The following is a 19,865-nucleotide window of genomic DNA, read 5'->3' on the forward strand; positions in this document are numbered from 1 at the left end:
GATTTTACAGGAAACAATCACTATGCATCCAAATAAAAAAAGAAAACAAAAAGAATAGTTTTAGTGGATCTGTCAGTAGATTTAGTCAAATGACTGCATTTTACTCATGAATTTATGTATGCACTATCATTCCCTGTCTATGTTAACCAGGCAAGTAATCATGCCAATTTGTTTTCTCACCAAGCAACCTCTAGCTTTACTTAGACGACATAAGTTACGTTCTTAGACATGCATGTTTTACTTTCATTTCTTCCATTTAGAGAATGGTAATTGAATGCTGCACATATGAAGCTTGACTTTCTATCAAATTGGCCTGTGCTCCACAGAGCCAATTTATTAGAAATCAAGTATCGAAAAATTAAAAAAAAAAATAACCTGTGTTCCATTTTACCCCCGATATAATCTCTGTCCTTATCACACCAAATAAAATTAAGTAAAAGTGTTCGTTGCTACAATATTAAATTATATCAAATGCAAGTGGATTTCATATACATGTTACTTGCAGACAGTTCTTAAGTGCCGTCAAACATTTTACAGCGACTGGGCAGAAAAAAAGTCAGCCCAACATTTACTAATAGATTTAGTAAGGCATAATTACGTTTGTTGTATATTGACAACTGCATGCAAAGTATGTATTACGAAATTATAAATTCCCCCACCCCCCAAAAAACCCTGTGTTTTTTACTGTGTTAAATACTCTAATTCAGTGATCCATGTTATAAATATTTGTTTACATCCGTTTCAGTGTCGTGAGAAAATCTGTGTAGCTGGAAACAAGAATACTAGGAAAATTATATGTTTCATTGAAATTTTCTATTGCTGGTATCTAGCCAAGAAATAATAGAAAACCAACATACTGCACTATAATAATCACTATTTGTAATCCTAATTCCATGACAAGTTAAAGTGACTCCTTTAGGATAGTATATTCTAAATACTTAGTTCCTAATTAAAATAGAGGGTACCAACACAGTAACTGTGAATTACTATCCTAAATTTATGAAAGCTTAAAGGTGACTGATAAAACCAAGAACAACATGAAAATTTAATCTGAACCTAATCTAGCATTTCACAATGCACAAAAGGTATCTTAAAACAGTCATTTGTTCCAGGAGTTTATCTTACCCATACACAACTGATAGAGGCAAATTTTTAATGGTTGGTAAAAACTACCTTCTATCCATTAATTAGATTTATTTTTCTCAGATGTAATGATTGCATCAACTAATTTCCTGACAAAAAGGATTAATCTTTGTAACGAAAGAGCAAGGTAAGTATACAATGGATATTTTGAAAAGGTCATTGGACTTGCCGCAGTTAAGATTTGACATGTCTGAACTTCATGCATCAATCTCTGGTGTGACCAAAAATTTCGTAAGTAAAAACAATCTACCTTATTTTTTAAATTGCTAGATACCATATGAAGCAAAACCAAGATACATCAAGTATGTATAGGAATTTTATAAACATATCTCTCCACTATGTAGTTGTCAATTTCCACATAGCAACTATAGAGAAAGATGTGTTATATACCTAAGTGATAATTCCTTTGTAGAACACCGTGAAATTAAAGCTTACATTACACTATTGCTTTGTATTTTTTAAACAAAGATTCACATATAAAGGGAGGTCAGAGTACTAAAGTGAATTGCTTTCAGTCCTCTTTGAAGGTTAAGTCACATTGCGCAATAGTCCCGTTTCTGAAAAAAGCTAGTATTTCAATAATTATTTTGTATATGAAAACCAACACCACTTGGGACACCATACTTACAAAGTAGCGTGCCAATAGATCCTGTACATGTTTTTCTTGAAACTAACTGGCAAGCACACCAATCTCAAATGTAATTCAAGAGAGTGTAATAAAAGGCAGTCTATGAGAATAATGAAATATCAGACAAAGTAGGTGTGGTTTTACTTAACTAGGTAAGCTTTAGAGTCTTCCTTTTAACTTCTTCGTGTAACACATGAGTGACATGAAAGGGGGAAACACTGAGGAGACTGAGTAAGGTGAGGGATGAAACCACAAAGCATCCTTAAGTAACGGCAAAAAACCCACACTGCTTATGAATAGGCAAGGAAGAAAAAAAGATGTGACACTGCAGCTCTCAACCACTTCAAAATTTCAATGCTTTGTATATTAAGCAAAGTCCTTTTTAATGACTTTTTTCCTATATCCATTAGAATTGAGGATATTTAACATTCATACCGGTCAAAAGAAAACTGTGCAATAATAATACTAATTAATTTTGAACTACAGTGATTGCTCATGAATTTGCTAACTCACAAGAACACATGTAAGAAGCCTGAAGCATGCCTTTTCTATCATGGTATGGCTTTGGAGGGAAAGGCTCATGTCTGCTGAATTCTTTTGAATAAAAATATTTTTTTATCAGCAGCATGAAATTAGAATTTTGTGAAAAAATCCAAATAGAAAAAAATTATACTACTGTATACATCATCTATTTTTATCAGAACACAGACACCTGCATGAATCAACACCAGCTTGCATATGCAAAAGTAAAAAAATTAAACTGATTTAAAAACTTGGAAAGCATCAGAGGTTTGTGCTGGTTTCCTGCTGAATCGTAGCTCAAAATAGCTGCCAATCGCAAATTGCTTAAATTAGTGCGAAGACACAAGTTTGAAAATAACATGAGGAATAAAATCTCCAACGTGAAAGCAAAATGTTTGGTTGCAAATGGAAAAATGATCACAGGAATAAGATTTGATAAGCTGACACATCCGTATGAACCATCTACGCTTAAAAAACCACAGACTATTAAAGAATAACTAGAACACCTTCAGGTGGATTTAATTTGGCTAAAACATTTTGGCTAACACATACAGTCTCTTTATGAACAAACAAATAAGAAGTAAAAATATAACTGTCCCCTAAGTATTAGTTCTACATAAATTTAACTCTGTGCATATCTTCATTAGCTTCAGGAAGAAGCTACAGAATTTTATTTAAAAAATAATAATAAAAATTTTTAACTTTTTGGATTTTATTCCTGTTACTAGCCTACATATCACATAAAATCCTGAAATGGGAAGAACACTAAAATTAGAAGAAACTATCCATAATTGTTTGGGGTTTGTTTTTTTTGTTTTGAAGACAATCAAAAGCATATTTGCCCCACCTACAACTAACATCACAGTGAGAAAAGGAACAAAATGACAGATTTTAAATGTACTCAGAAATCTGGTGGAGGTTTTTTTTTTGTCAAGAATTAAGTCAGTTTTCCTATATAATAAAAAAAAATTTTCCCCAAAGAAACAATTCACAATGTTTAAGATAAAAATTTCAATTAATTAGTACTAATTCCTGGTGTGATCTAGCACAAAATGATTCAATGTGTGTGTGATAAAATGCAATCTGTATAAAGGTATAGAATGAAATTATCTAGATTAAAGAGTGGTAAATTGGAGTATTTGGAAACCAAAGCTTTTTATATCATTAACGAAGATTAAGTAATTTCTAACATTACACCACCTTCACATGATTCCTACTTCAGAGTTAATGTACCAGATCAAACCTACATGCTCTTTCCAAGCTGTTATGAAAAGGAATGGAAACCAGGGCTTTCCAAAGAGGCGAAATAAACAAAGAAACAAAAACATAGAAGAAAAGACTCCCCCCACCCCTATACCAAATCTTACAAATTTTCTTAGGCTATGATTCCAGCATTAGAATAATTTTCTTCCTCACTTGATCATTTAAACAAAACCCCAAAAAACACAAAGCCAACCAAAACAACCAAACAAAAAAAAATCCAAAAAAACAACCGAACAACAAAAAAAAAAATCCCCAACAACCCAACCAACCAAACCTCCTCCCCGCTCAAACCAAAAAAAAAAAAAACCAGCTTCTGGAGCACATCTTCATAATAAATGTCCAAATCGAATTCCTATATCTTTCACTCAAAGACAAAAACCCCACATGCTGTTTTCATATCTGCATATGGATTATCAACATGACAATGAAACAAGAGTATTTATTTCAAAGGTAATATTAGAAGTCATAGCAATGGCCATGGATAACATTAAGGAAATATACTTAAGTAATTCCCTTACGCTGCTTTTCTTCCATGAAGAGGGCTTCATTCAAACTTCTCCAATAAATAGAACTACGGTTTGCTAAGGAAAGGTGTAATTAAAGCCTTCAACTGCACTGCACCAACGTATCAAGATAACTTTTTTTTAATGTTCTTTAGAGAAGTCTCATTAAGAGCGTAATCTTACACTTAGATTCTTCAACTTTATTTATTTAAAGTGCGCAGACTAAAGAAAAGAAGCACAGGAAATGTCATTGTATTCTGGGATTTTAAAAATTCCATAAAATGCATGGGTATACAAAGCACCTCATACAGAGTCATCAGTTTCATAACGTGAAAATATGCTTGGAGTACCCCTACAGCAAAATGAAGTCATGCATGGAACATGTATTTTTCCATGCTCCTCAAAAGAGTTCTAGTTTTGGCACCATATATGAATTTTCCATGTAATTTAACAAAAAAGCAGGTGATTAACTTTTCCTATTGGTTGCAACAAAAGGCACTAGAAAACAGCTTAAAAAAAAAAATCACCCTCCCATACATGTAAACTTGAAGATTCCATTGCTAAAGTGAAAACTGAAAAAGTAAAACTTGTTTCACTAACTCTAATTGTATAGGGCCAACATAAAAATGAATCAGTAATTTTCTGAACTGTAACTACTCAACTATGAGGAAAAACTGTTCCAATGCTAAAATCCGAAGATTAACAATTACAAAATTAACAGGTATGTTAACTTTTGAGATGCATCCATTCAAATAAGTTCTGTAACATTTACCTGTATCCAAGCGCTTTACAGGGGACTCATCATCAACCTCAGAATCTCCACATGCACTCCTTGATCTTTTCCTTGGGTGCAGAAGTGTCTCCAACCTTGGAAGGACTACAGACAAAAAGGTTTTGGTCCCTAGCTGTGGAGAAGTTGGCTGGGTTTCAGTGTTCTTTGCAGACTTTTGGGGGCTTATACTTTTCGATTTGCAGAAGAGAATGGATGTACGTCTGTTTACATCAGTTGATGACTCAGCTACAGCAGAAACAGTCGACTCATTGAGATTACTGTCAAGTAAGTGTTCTGGAGTGTGTCCATTTATTTCTTTCTGAATGGAAGTGCTATATAATTCATTATCAAATTTTACTCTTTTGTAAAGCTTACTCTGCTCTGGATTGAGTTCTACTGGTTTGAGGGTTGGTGGTTCTGAATTAGTCTCCAAGTTTGAAGGAAGAGGTAATGCATCTGATGGTTCAAGTTTAGGGGGAGATTTATCTCCTGAAAAAATTATAAATAGAGTGTGATTTTTGAAAACCTGTAGTTATAAAGTCTATTATAAAACTCACTATAAATGTGCAGCCCACCAAATAAACTGTTGTTTGGAAACAAAGCATAACATTTTAAAAACAAACCTTGTCTAGCAACAATCTGTCCTAGTTAGTAGTTCCTACTTTTATACTGGGAATGTAACAGGGATAGAAAAAGAGGTGTTTATAGTTGGTGTTAACAATTTACACCTGGATAGATACTTTTTACTTCTCATGCAGTTATGTTAGTTTCATTAACTAAAAACTAAGAAATCTATTTTTTAATAGAAAGTTGGGGTGGTGGATGATTATCCGTTAAATGCAATTACACTGCCATTCAAGTAAAATTTTTGCTAATACACATTTTTATCTATTTCACCTTATCAATATTCACCTTACTTGCCTAACACAAATTTATCAGATAAGCATTAAAAAAGTATCTGTAACCTGATTACTAGAGTGACCTAAAATATGTTATAAAATTTACAGAAAGGCAAGATTTGCAAAGCTGTTCTACAGTTGTGGCTACAAGTTCTATCTACCAAAAAGAAAAAGGAATTATAAAAAAGGGAGGGGAAAAAAACCACCCCCAAAGTCTTGCAGCTTGATTAGCCCCTAGTTGGCAAATACACACTTGACAATGCAAACTTGATAGGAGAAATTAGAAAAACCACCCTCTACCATTTTTTCCTCCCACCTCGCCCCCCCGCCCTTTTTTTTTTTTAAACATGATCACTTCCCAGTCAATTCCAATAATTTGATGCTGGGAAAAGACAACGGAGACATAACTGTGAGCATATAAAACTAGTTTCAGTTTCTCATCCCAAGTGATGGGAAAAAAACCCCCAAATATTCTACTGTTGCAACATTCCCAAATACAAGTAGAACGATTTCCTAACCCATAATTATCAACTCAAAGAGATGTTAAAACCTTTCTAGCTTCCAAAAGAATCTTTTAAAATACAAATTCGTAAGAAGAAAGAAGATGCTTATTCTAGAGCAATTGTATGAGACCAACATAGTATTTATGCTACCACATGGAATTTTAAAATTTAGTTAATTTTTCTATGCCATCTGGAAAAAAGGTAAAAGCCCAAGGGTTTAAGCCCTGTATCTGTAGTGGAGTAAGAATTATCTCTATATGGTTTTGGTTTTGGCTCAGCAATGCTTACTTGGAAATCAGTAACTTTTAAGTGCAGAAAAATCTCTGCCTGATTGTTTAAGGTTTAATCAAACAATAGCATAGTTCATATTAAAAATATGTTGTTAAAATAAAGTGTGACTATGCTCACACCCTTTGGAGGCATACCAGTACTAGAATTGGTAAACAATATTTCAGGAAGACATTTAGAATTTAATCTACAGTCAGAGAAGCACATTTAAAGTACCACCAATTTAAAAAGCCTGTAGTTTAGAATGTTCAAGGTGACTGTTCTTTGTGAACAAATTCTGACTTTCTTACAATAAATTAGAAAATATTACAAAAATATTTAAGCACAGAAAAACACCTGAGAACTATTTAGACATTAAAACCTAAATTTCATGGGGTTATTCTTGTACCATGTTTTTCACATGATCAGAAACTGAAAACAGAATTGCAAGGGGGTAGTTCACAGCTATTCTAAAGTCAGCTCCTGTAGAGATCCTGGGCACAGGAATCTGTTACTTTCCTCATCTTTCTTTTTGGCAATTTGTTTTCTTCACTCCTCTAAATACCTTCCATTTCAGAATTAAAATTTGAACTACTAACTATTACTCTTCACTAGATCAGAATTGTAACAACAATGCCAATAACTCTGGATCATGCTCTTCATTATGCTTTTTTTAAAAAAAAGTGTACTGTAAATGTACGGAAACAGCTACTGCTCACTTTTTGGACTATTTTTTTGCACAACAGCTGCAGTGAATGGCTGTGTCACAAAAATGTTAAGCTACAAGTAAAAAAGTTAGTGTATTCATTATCTGCCAGAAATTACATTCCTGAAGAACTATATTCAGTAGCATCATCATTTCAAGATTAAAAAAAACCCAAATTAAAAACCACCACATTAAATGTTTTAAGAACACTTAACAGCCTCCGAACAAGCATGCTGATTCACATACACTTTTTCTACTATTGTTGCTCAAATCTCAAGCAAGTTATATGTTTGAAAAGCATTCTCTTAGTCACACTAAGAATTAAACACCAAGTTGCTGTTTGAATGGCAGTTAAGGACAGTCATTTTATTGACTTCACCTTTCAGAAATTCTGGTAGCATCAAGCTGCACGAGACACAGACTGTTTTATTTATTACTATGCTTCCACTTTCCCTTGAGCTCTTTCCTCCTCCCATTCAATGCACTTATTCAAAATGAAACACGTCTCTAACTCCCCTAAAGAAAATATTAGCTTTTTAGAGAAGAGCTAATCATGAAACAAACTCAATAGAACTTTTTTTTTTTTTTAAACAGAGACTAGATTTTCCTTGCATCATTTAAAAGATGAGCAATAAAGACCTCAGTAACTGATTTAAAAGCTAAAAAAGTGAATACAATATTCAACTGAAATACAGTAAGGTCTTTCTAGTATATTGCTCTCATCGAAATCAATGGGAATTAGCCAAGAGCAGATGCAGTTCTGAGGCCAATGTTTTGAGGAAGAAGAGAAGCGCAAGGGGAAGGGCTGGTTAGATACTGCTGACTTGATTCTACAACATGAACTTTGTTAAGTCCTACCAATAGTTAGCTTTATTTAAAAATAAAATAAAAAAACCCCAACCCAAACCTACCCTCCACCCTTCCCAGAGTCCGGAGTAGAGAATAAAAAAAGCTATAAAAGACAGTACAATGGCCAGAGTTTTCAGCACCATTGACCTAGGCTCACATGATTCCTAATACGTATTTTGGCATTTAAGTGGATTTCCGAAAGTACAAAGACGTTTTCCAGTCAGGCATTTCCAATTCCTTTTCGTATGAGATTGTTTGTACTTTCATTTCTTAACACCTAAATTTGTAAAAAGTCTTGCTACTGTGAAAAATAATGGAGGGAGGTTTTGTTTAAAAAAGATCATTCTTATATTCTTAAAATATTTTTTGTAATTAAGTGGTTATTTGCCCATATAAAAATTAAACATTATATTCATTTATTGCACTCTCTAATTTACACGATTAAAGCACCTGACTGAAGAGGTTCAGAACAGTACCGATTTAAACATGGTTTAAAATCTTACCTTCTTCTTCTCCGTCTTGTTCTAATGCCGTACTTTCTTCTTCAAAACTTCCAATACCTGATTCTATTTGAGGAGCTTGGTTGTGTTGTTGACTTAGTTTGTTGCGAATAATGCTGATTTCTTTCTTTAACAGCTTTGCTCTTTTGCTCCTTGACCCACTGGATTTCATTGCACAGGTGAGATCAAGTTTTTCTAGCAACTCTCTCAGCTGTTCTTCCAAGGACATATGCACTCTGTTTGCAGGATTCAGTAACCTATCCACTGAAGTCAAAATACGTATAATTGAAAATGTGTTAGTGTTTCCCAGAATACCACCACCAACAGGAGGAAAAAAAAAAATATAAAATTCACTTGCCAGAATTAAAAAATGTCATCAAAAAGCTACTTACATTATGGTCTTAGTACCTTCACCACTACCAGTGAAGAAATGTTGAAACAAATTCCTACTCTATAATTACTATTCTTCTTGATCAGCTTTTGCTCAAGAAAATTAAGTAGCAGAGCAAAGAATTAAAAGGTCAGAGGGAAGACATAATTAATCCTTCCCACTCCAACAGATTACTTTCTTCTTGTCAAAGAAGTGTTAATTATTCTCTTTTACTGCCAAAACCTCAGAAAACTGGTATGTATGCCTGAAGAAGTAATTTTGATTCCTAGCATTACAAATGTGCTTTATATTTTTAATTCAGTAGGTTATTTAACAATGTGCTTAAGTTTATGCGCACTGGTAGTCATTTTCCATGACTTACAAGCATATACAATCATATGAAAGAAAGCACTCTATTTAAAAATCCTTTTCATATGTCTTCTTAAATTAGGCTCTGGCATTGACAAAATCAGAATCTGGATAACACTGTTTTCTAATGACAGATCTAGTAGAATAGAAACACCTGAATCTTTCAAGCAATGTTTTTAATAGCAAGGGTGGGGCACAGGCAGGGAATGAAGTAATCCAGTCAGCAAACTGATCAGCAACAATCTTAAACATTGTATGGAGTGTACACACTGTATGTAATGAAAAGTGCAACTTTTAAAAAAAACCCAAAAACATCTTACCATCTTCCCAAGAGAAAGGCTGGGGTGACTCGAGTTTAGGCCGTTCAGGTAAGTGCATTCCAGTTTCATTATTATAACCGATTCCTTCAGCATCTCGCCTAGCTTGCCTGAGAACAACACCTCCTTGATCTCTTAACCGCACTGCAGCTCTATAGAATATTGTATCTTTTGCATTGTATTTCATACAGTTATCAATTATAAGATTGAAGTCTTCTTCAAACTCACTGAGGTTTTTATAGCCTTGAGCATCTAACCGTTTTCGCATGGTAGAGAAATCCATAGGATGTTTAATATGATCCAAATAGTCTGGAACCTTTGAATAAATATTTAAAACACAAATAGGTAAAATGATCTTATTACAGACAAAGTAACATTAGCTATTAAGTGACCCACATTTTCTACCATAGTTTGTAAAACCTCAAATCAAGAACTTCAGAACGTAGCTTAGAATTGCACATCTTGATATTGCAAATGTTTGCATGCCAACAGAAGTTTACATACTACAAGATTCTGCATCTTCAGTGATGGAGCTCTACTAAGAGATGCTGAAACTACATGTTCTTAGAATTCTGTGGGTTTATGTATGTATTATACATTATTTATGTATACGCATCCTTATAAATGTATGTATTTTTTACATACATATGTAGTACATGCACACATGTGTATATATATACACAATTTATATAGACCTGTATACATGTCTACATGTTATTTATACACATGTATAAATGTGTTGTTATGTATGTATGCACACACACACACGCACTCTAAGTTTATATGGTTTCCCACTGAACGAAAAGGAATTTCAGCTGCAAGTAAGAACACAGTATCCACATTTCAATCTTTTAAGACACGCTTAGTTTGCTTTATCAAATAATCTTATCACAAAAGATCAGTATGTACCCATGTTTTTACATACAAGTATCTCCCAGAAATTATTTTGGTGTATGAGCATAAATAGACTGTCATAGCAGTAAGTCATAACTCATAACGTAAATTATCAAAATAGAGATTAAAAGGTAACACTGCTCCCAACTCTGCATGCAATGATTTGTTTCTGGTACTTAAGTGCCACCAAGTCATATCTAACCATAAGGAAATACAGCTTAAAACATACCTCTTTAAGGTTCACTGGCTGAGCAAATATACGAGCAGAATCCTTTTCCTGCAGCTGATCCAGAACTGATCGCAGAAGTACAGTGAATGGAGTAAGCTGAAGTTCCATAGCAACCTGCTCAATCTTGACCTAAAGAAGTAATAATTATCCAATTGAGCATTCTTCATTAAAATACAGCTTTAGATTGTAAATATAATATTTATATTTATATAGTAAAGTACTTTAGGTATGAAACACAACATAAATATACTTTAAGTAAATGAGTTCAATGCTACTTCCAGTATCACTGGTTGGCATTTGTCTGACATATAAAGTCATCAGCTGAAAATGTAAGGAAGAAAAAAAATAATTCTCATCCCTTCATTGTAGACTCAACTTCAACTCCAGCTTCTCAGAACTCAAACTTGTATTTTATCTATAAATTAATTTTTTAACTATTTCTTTTCTTTGGAAAGATGTTAAACAAGAACAGCTTTATATTTTGCCAACAATGTGAAAATAAGAACAAGAATTTAAAGGTAACAAGTTTAAAATTAAGTTTCAGTTGTAGCGCCACATTCGAAGTGTGAAGAGAATTTGATGAACATTTACAGGCTATGTAAGACCAAAATAAAGAGCAATTTTAAAGACAATGTTCTATGTAAATTCCAAGAAAATACTTAGAAAACCCCAGAATTAACAACATCTTCAAATACTTGATCATCCTTCAGAATATTCATTATTTTTGACAACATTACAACTCCTCTATAGTTTTATTTTCAGGTCATTGAAAGAGTTACCAACATTGAAACAGTCTTGTTATGGAAAAAATAAATTCTTAATGACACATTAATGGTGTGTATGTATACGTATATAAACAAAATATACACACACGCATAAACCACATGTGTATAAATACTACTACGCAACACATGCATATACCAAGTGATATATGAATGTACAGGAATGATGCATGGAACTCCAGAAAGCACACAAGAATTACCAACTATATTAGCTTGCAATGAATATTCAGAGGTACAAAAAGTAAATGGAATGGTGTTTTTATAAATAAGGACCATTAAAGACGCTTAAGTGCAAACATTTTGCTTTCACAGTTTTCCTGTAAAATGTTGTATTTCTGCATTACTGCTTCCTCAAATATCTTCTCACAGCCATGTTAACTCCAGAATGTCATAGGACTTAGATGTGACTTTTTTCCCCCTTTTTTGGTGACAGAAGAATAAAAGTGCTACTCAGTATAGGCACATGTATTGGGAAAACCTGAAGAGATAAAATTTTCTACAGTTCTTCAGAAACCAATTGTCTTTGCAAGTCTAACAGAATGGCTTGTTAAATAATTTCTCTACCCAGTACGTGCAGCATGGGCAACAGGAGGAGTCGGAAGCCACTGTGCTGCTAGAAAGCTACAACCTAGGTGCCATTACTGAAACTTGGTGGGATGAATTCCATGACTGGAGTGTGGCTATTGATGACTACAAGCTGTTCAGAAGGGACAGGCGAGGATGGAAGGGTGGAGGGGTTGCCCTCTACATCAAGAAATTGATAGATTGTGAAGAGCTATCTCTGAAGAACAGCCACGAGCAGGTTGAAAGCTTATGGGTTAAGAATTAGAGACCAAGACAACAAAGGGAACCTTGTGGTTGGTGTCTACTACATGCCACCCAATCAAGGGAAGCCTATTGACGAAGCCCTCTTACTCCAGCTACAGGAGGCATCAGGCTCACAGGCTCTCTTCCTGCGGGGGGACTTCAACCACCCCGACATCTACTGTAAAAGTAGCACGGTGAGCTGTAGGCAATGCAGGAGACTCCTGGAGTGCATTGAGGATAACTTCTTAAGCCCCAGGTACTAGACAGCCCTACCAAGGGGGATGCGATATTGGATCTGTTGGTCACCAGTTCAAGTGAGCTAATTGCAGACATCAGGGTTGGAGGCAGCCTGGGCTGGTGGAGTTTGCAGTCCTGTGGGATATGGGTCAGGTGAAGAATAAAGTCAGGACCCTGAATTTTAGGAAAGCAAACTTCCAGCTGTTCAAGGAGTTAGTCAACAGGACTCCCTGCGAAACTACCCTCAGGAACAAGGGAGCAGAACAGAGTGGCAGATCTTTAAGGATGCTTTCCATAGAGCACAAGAGCTCTCAGTCCCCAGGTGTAAGAAATCAGGAAAGGAAGGCAAGAGACCAGCATGGATGAGTCAAGACTTCAGGTCAAATTAAAGGGCAAGAAAGACACGCACAGGCAGTGGAAGCAGGGACCAGGATCCTAGGAGGAGTACAGGGGCATTGCCCAGTTGTGTAGGGATGGGGTCAGGAAGGCCAAGGCACAGCTGGAGCTGAACTTGGCAAGGGACACAAAGAGTAATAAGGGCTTCTAATAGGTACATCAGCCAGAAAAGGAAGGTCAAAGAAAGTGTACCACCCTGACGAACGCAACTGGCAAACTGGTAACAACAGTGAGGAGAAGGCTGAGGTACTCAACAAAATTTTTGCCTCAGTCTTCACTGGCAACCTCTCTTCCCACACCTCTTGAGTGGATGGACTGCAAGACAGGGACTGGGGGAGCAAAGTCCCTCTCACCACAAGAGACGATCAGATTCAAGACCACTTGAGGAACCTAAACATACATAAGTCTATGGGACCTGATGAGCTGCATCCCAGAGTCCCAAGGGAACTGGCTGATGTAGTTGCCAAACCACTCTCCATGACATTTGAAAAGTCATGACAGTCAGGTGAAGACCCTGGTGACTGGAAAAAGGGAAACATTGCATCCGTTTTTGAAAAGGGTAAAAAGGAGGACCCTGGGAACTACGTACCTGTCAGGCTCACCTCTGCGCTTGGGAAGATCATGGAACAGATCCTCCTAGAAGCTATGTTAAGGCACACAGAGGACGGAGGTGATTCGAGACAGCCAGCATGGCTTCACCAAGGGCAAGTCCTGCCTGACCAACCTAGTGGCCTTCTATGATGCAGTGACTACATCAGTAGACAAGGGAAGCGCTATGGGTGTCATCTACCTGGACTTCTGTAAGGCCTTTGACACTTGTCACCACAGTATCCTGCTCTCTGAATTGGAGAGATATGGATTCGAAAGATGGATTGTTTGGTGGATGAGGAAATGGGTGGATGGTCACATCCAGCGAGTAGTGGTCAACGGCTCAACGTCCAGATGGAGATCAGTGATGAGTGGTGTCCCTCAGGGGACTGTACTGGGACCAGTACTATTTACTATCTTCATCAATGACACAGACAGCAGGATCAAGTGCACTGTCAGCAAATCTGCAGACAACACCAAGCTGAGAGGTGTGGTTGACATGCCTGAGGGATGGGATGCCATTCAGAGGGACTTGGCCAATCTCAAGAAGTGGGCCCATGTGAACCTCAGGAGGTTCGACAAGGCCAAGTGCAAGGCCAAGGGGGGCAACCCCTGGTACCAATACAGGCTGGGGGATGAAGGGATTGAAAGCAGCCCTGAGGAGAAGGAGTTGGGGGTACTGGTGGATGAAAAACTGCACATAAGCCGGCAATCTGTGCTTGCAGCCCAGAAAGCAAACTGTATCCTGGACTGCAACACAAGAAGCATGGCCAGCAGGTCGAGGGAGATGATTCTCCCCCTCTACTCTGCTCTGCGAGACCCCACCTCGAGTACCGTGTCCAGCTCTGGAGCTCTCAGCACAGGAAAGACATGGACCTGTTGGAGCGGGTCCAGAGCAGGGCCATGAAGATGATCAGAGGGATGGAACACCTCTCCTGTGAGGAAATGCTGAGAGAACTGGGGTTGCTCAGCCTGGAGAAGAGAAGGCTCTAAGGAGACCTTATTGCAGCCTTTCAATACTTAAAGGGGGCTTATAAGAAAGATGGGAACAGACTTTTTAGTAGGGCCTGTTGCAACAGGACAAGGGGTAATGGTTTTAAACTAAAAAAAGTTAGTTTCAGGCTAGATATAAGAAAGACATTTTTTACGATGAGGGTGGTGAGGCACTTGAACAGGTTGCCCAAGGAGGCTGTAGATGTCCCATCCCTGGATACATTCAAGGTCAGGCCGGACGGTGTTTTGGGCAACCTGATCTAATTGAAGATGTCCCTGCTCACTCCATGGGGGCTGGACTATATGACCTTTAAAGGTCCCTTCCAACCCGAACCGTTCTATGATTCTATGACAATTTTATATATTTTGAACAGTTTCCCTGAGTGCACGCCTGCATGTACGTTTCTTGATCCCACAGGAAGATTAGAAGACAAACACTGCAGTCTTTCTATTGCAAAAACTGTGTGTGAGAATACTTAAACCATCCTTCCTTCAGAAAAGTTTCACCAAATTAAAAGGTATTCCATTTACCTGTTCTCTTTTTAATTTTTCGCGCTTACGTATAAGTTCAATCAACAAACGTGCTCTTTCAAGATCATGGCGCAGCCTTTGCCAGTACTTCAATTTTTCTTTTAAGGCTTGCATTTCTTCATCATCTTCTCTCTAAGAAAAGAATCAAATGGCTTTCATGAAATTTAAACCACTAAACTCTTTTTATGAGCTAGTTTTATGCAATTACAGAATGTATTCACAGGAAAGGAGAAACTACTGTCTTACAGTTACAGCACTTGGTCATGAGCTTCATAGAACAACAAAAGAAAACATCTGGTCAGGGTCTCTTCTACAGTTTCTCAACTGTTTAGCTGAAAACAAAAAACTATAAACTGGAAAGCAATCCTATGGTGAAGGCTATTTACATCAGAAAAAGTAACATAGCAAACAGCAATTTAACAGTATTAACGAGCTGCAAAATAAGATTCGGTATTTTCACATCAAAATCCAAACCAGGTGAACATCATCAGCTTCTTCAGAAACCTAAGCTTGGTAGAAACAAATTCTTGTTGTGCTCAACACAGTTCACCTCCCCCGGACCCAGCAGAATTAGGACACACTTGTAACAAACCAAAATCATTATGACTTCTGAGGACAGGAAATGAAAAGCAGTTTATTAAATAATATGGTAAACTCAAATGGTACTGCAAATGGGTAATGCAGTAATACAACCTTTCAGCAAACGGATAAAAGAATTTTATTCACACATTTTTAGGAAGAAGTAGTGTTTAAACACTTGCAGTATTTAGTTTGATTTGTACATACAGAAAACAGAGCCCTTCTTGTTTGTTTTTACTATTTTTCATAGGAAAAAGGTGGCTACTGGAACACTACCTATAGTATTCAAATAGTATTGGTAATTCACCAGAAACAAGTCCAGAAAAAAGTAAGATTCCTGATACTAGTACCAAGTACACAAAAGAAACATCTGCTTTGGAAAATTATGACATTTAAAATTCATATTTTATAGAAGAATCTCAGGAAGATATTCAACGCTTTGTATGCTTGCCTTTAACTAGCATAATGCAATATACACTTGATAAGTAATCATAATGGTTTGGGTTTGGTTTTTTTTTTAAACTAAAACAAACAACTTATTCTGTAAGTTATAAAAAATAGAAGACAGGAATAAAGAAAACTGGCTAAGCAGATAACAATAACCAACATTACAAATTGTTACATTCAAAGAAGCAAAAACCTCCTTAACAGAAGGATAATTTTGAAGTATCATAGGTCCTCTAAAGGAAGCTTGTGCAATTTTTCATAAAGAAGGTTCTAAAAATAGAATTGCAAAAACTGGCATTTTAAAAAAAATCTAATAGATTTGCAAGTGCTATGGTTCTATGATCAGCATCATATTTTATTGCTTTATACACTTTGTAAAAGTAAAGGCAAGTATCTGTGGAAGCTATGAAGTTACTTTTATTGAAATCTCTGACTTCACTGAAGCTGAAAATCCTTAACTATCAATTATCTCTGTATTACAATATAGCAATTGGAACACAACAGTTTGTTCCTTTTTAAATTAAAAAACCAAAAATATTGTAGCTAGAAACTTTTAGTTCCTTTTCCTAACGGCTTGTACTACTGACAGTTATAATTTCTTTTAAGGAGTTAAGTCTTGACTTAGACACATAATTTAACTGCGAGGGTCAGAATAGTTCAAAGTAAATTTAGACAGAACAAATACTAATATGCACATTTTCAATTCCTTAAAATTCTCAGAGACTCACTGAATTAGGAAGTCTACACTGCCACGAATTGCTGTTCTCCTACACCCCTTCATCTCTGAGCACAGATCCCACATGTAGAAAAGCAACGTAACTGTTAACATGGCTATACATTTTTTTCATAGTTTTACTGTTTTTCAGGACACAAATTAAGTTGTGGCTATTGCTAAAAGTGGAAGACTTGTCCTCCCTTTGCTTGCAGCTATTCAGAGTCTGCTCTTTTGCCCTACGTAATTGCATAGTTCATGAAACTGGGGAACTGACCCTGATGAAAGCTAAGTCAACAAAACCACACTAGTTTTAGGGTGGGTCAGGAAACTTAAATATAGCAAGAAAAAAAATGTTACTTTGTTACACCAGGTCTTGGGGTAGTTCATTAAAGAGTTAAGTATTTGGCTAAATCTGAAGGTGCAGTTGCACTTTTAAAAAAAAAAAAATTATTCTTCTAGTTGAATCAGTTTTTTGACCAATTTCATTCCAGAAAATAGGCAGGTAGGTGTAAATCTGAAGATACGACCCAAAGTATCAGCAGAACCTTGTCTGCTTTTTTTGTGCACACATACAGTCCCTTCTTGAACGTCACTCCAGCTTGGGGATTACAGAATCACAGATTCACTAAGGCTGGAAAAGACCTGTAAGATCATCAAGTCCAACCATCAGCTAACACCACCATGCACATTAAACCATGTCCCACAATGCCTCGTCCACACATTCCTTAATGCTATTAATTAATAGCAAGCCTCCAGCTTTTGGATGCTTCTATGCAAATTAATGTTGGTAGGCACGGTTGTAATAGCTAAGATAAACCCCCTTTACCCTAACCTATTTATTACCTGACATCAACATATACCTTAACTAGATTAAAAGATCCAGGCAAGCTGAAAAGAGCATGATGCAGTGGTTTCCAATATCTAACTGGTAAAAACTGGACAAAGAGAGTTCCTTTCAAAATTTTTCAGTTTTCAAAAGCTTTCTGACAAGGAAGTTTCTATTAACTTCCTGGTAAAGAGTTCTTTTTCCAAATCTTTCTTTCTATAACAAAGCCAGAAAGTTTCTTCTGGCTGACAACACAAGTAAAATTTAGAAAGAAACTGGTATTTTCTGATGGACTTCGTTCTTGCTGAACACCAAATATTATCTATAAAAGCCAAAACTGACATATTTGTTAATACTGAGGGAAGAGGGAAACACTTCTAAGACTACACACAGAACATGCATCAACTGAGAACTGGTCTTCAGCTCCAGCTCCCACCATGAGTATGTTACCAGTCTCTGCATACCTGCGGGAATACTGTCAGTGTACCAACAGATCACTCCTTATGCTGGATGTGAACATGTGGGGCCAGGCCCACTCCCTACAGGGACTGTAACTTAATATGAGCCAAACAAAAACAGAATTAGAGTGATGAAGTTGGACCTTGATAAATACAATTAGTTTTATTAAGACCCTCTGCTGGCACTTGTATGCCAATTGGCCAAAACCATTTTGTGGTTGCAACTTGTGTTCTTACTGAAATCTTCAGTGCAGATATGACCTTAGTCACCAGCACCTTCTACTTTGTTTCTCTGAACAGCGGTTTTAAACCAACCTCACTACAGCAGCAACAAGCTACTACACTTAAATTTCACGCCTTATCTTTATTCAAGCATTCTTTAACGGAAAAAAACCCTAAAATAATGGGGATGTAAATTTATTACAGTATTTCCAATACCTTTCCTGAATTTCTAGGCGGAGAGAGAAGTGACAGTATAAAACATTCTTTCAGAGGATTCCTTGTTCCTGCAGATGGTAAGGTAGTATACAAGCCAAGATCTCTTTGCCTGGTTTAGAATCATTAGTTGATGTAACATCACCTTCAAAAGCGTATCATAACTGAGCTCTGAAACACGTTCATTAGGAAGTAATTCCAAATCATGGAATGCTTCCTCCCCCTCCCCCCCGCCAAATTTGTTCTAGTAAACAAACATTAGAGAAGAATCAAAACCACCTTCTACTAGGCATCTTGAAACTATTTTCAGGGTTTTGGTTCCTCATCTTAACATTTCTTTTCAGTTTAAATAATAAATAAAAATAAAACCACCACCTCCCCTGAATCTGTATTACACCAGTGTTTACGTCCCTTTGACTGACTGAAAACCTGTTTAGGTTTCTTGAAGTTTTGCCCTCTCACATAAAATAAGGTAGAAAGAATTTTCCCATCTAGAGCGAAATGAACAAAATAATCAATCATCTGTATCTCAAAATTCTGAGGTGTTCTCATAACAGCTATGCCACGGCTGCTTATTAAAGTCTTCATTATGGTTTGGCTTATACTTGGAGTAACAAAGATGACTAATGTATCAAATGCTTTGCAGTTATGACTAATAGGTATTATAAATACATACTGAAGATGCTATGGAGAAGACACAATGTCATACACAGGACACTTGCTACTCACTGAAAAGCACTACCTACACATTTTTCATCAGCAGAATCATTTCATGCTCATCTTTGCTTGAAACTTGCTTTTTCTTTTGAAAAGACAAAGTTAAATTTCAATTATAAAATTTTAAGCATAAAATCTCAGAAGTGCCCCAATTTTTAATAAACCAATATAAATAGTTTCCAATTAATTTAGAAAGTATTTTCATTATTTTCTTCCTTAACAATATTGCATAGTTCTGAAATTAGAAAAGAAAGAAAGAGTGTTTGTACAGGAGTGCAAACAGGCAAAGGGATTTTAAACAGCTCCCATCTAAGGCTTATTTTATTATAATCAAACATCAGTTATAAGAATCATTTTGGTAGTCACATTTAATACATAATATTTACATATATTACATAAATATTTAGAAATGTTGCACTCTGATTATGCCATCTCAACAGAAGTATTTCCCAACTACCAACTAGCAAGTATAATTTTTTCAGACACTTAACTATAGCCTAGGTCTATACTGCCACATGAGCCCTGGACTTTTGTGCTTGATTTTATTATTTTTAAGGACTCAAGCTCATTTGAAAAAATAAGTCTACTATCTTAATAAATTAATTTCAGCTATTATTAGG

At 36.1% G+C, this 19,865-nt stretch overlaps 1 protein-coding gene across 2 annotated transcripts in view; it reads right to left on the minus strand.

Moving 5' to 3' along the window:
- BRD1 (bromodomain containing 1) overlaps positions 1-19,865 on the minus strand; it is a 64,877-nt gene that overhangs the window by 23,906 nt on the left and 21,106 nt on the right. The window contains exons 4-8 of one of the 2 annotated variants that reach the window (XM_059816430.1): positions 15,069-15,200; positions 10,735-10,863; positions 9,615-9,927; positions 8,559-8,819; positions 4,832-4,936 (exon numbers count right to left, since the gene is read on the minus strand). In XM_059816430.1, the coding sequence (XP_059672413.1) occupies positions 4,832-4,936; positions 8,559-8,819; positions 9,615-9,927; positions 10,735-10,863; positions 15,069-15,200 (940 nt within the window). Of the gene's footprint in view, positions 1-4,831; positions 5,321-8,558; positions 8,820-9,614; positions 9,928-10,734; positions 10,864-15,068; positions 15,201-19,865 lie in introns of both variants that reach the window. The other variant, XM_059816429.1, reaches the window with a different exon arrangement.

The sequence above is a fragment of the Gavia stellata genome, chromosome 4, assembly GCF_030936135.1.
Source record: "Gavia stellata isolate bGavSte3 chromosome 4, bGavSte3.hap2, whole genome shotgun sequence".
Taxonomy (NCBI): Eukaryota; Metazoa; Chordata; class Aves; order Gaviiformes; family Gaviidae; genus Gavia; species Gavia stellata.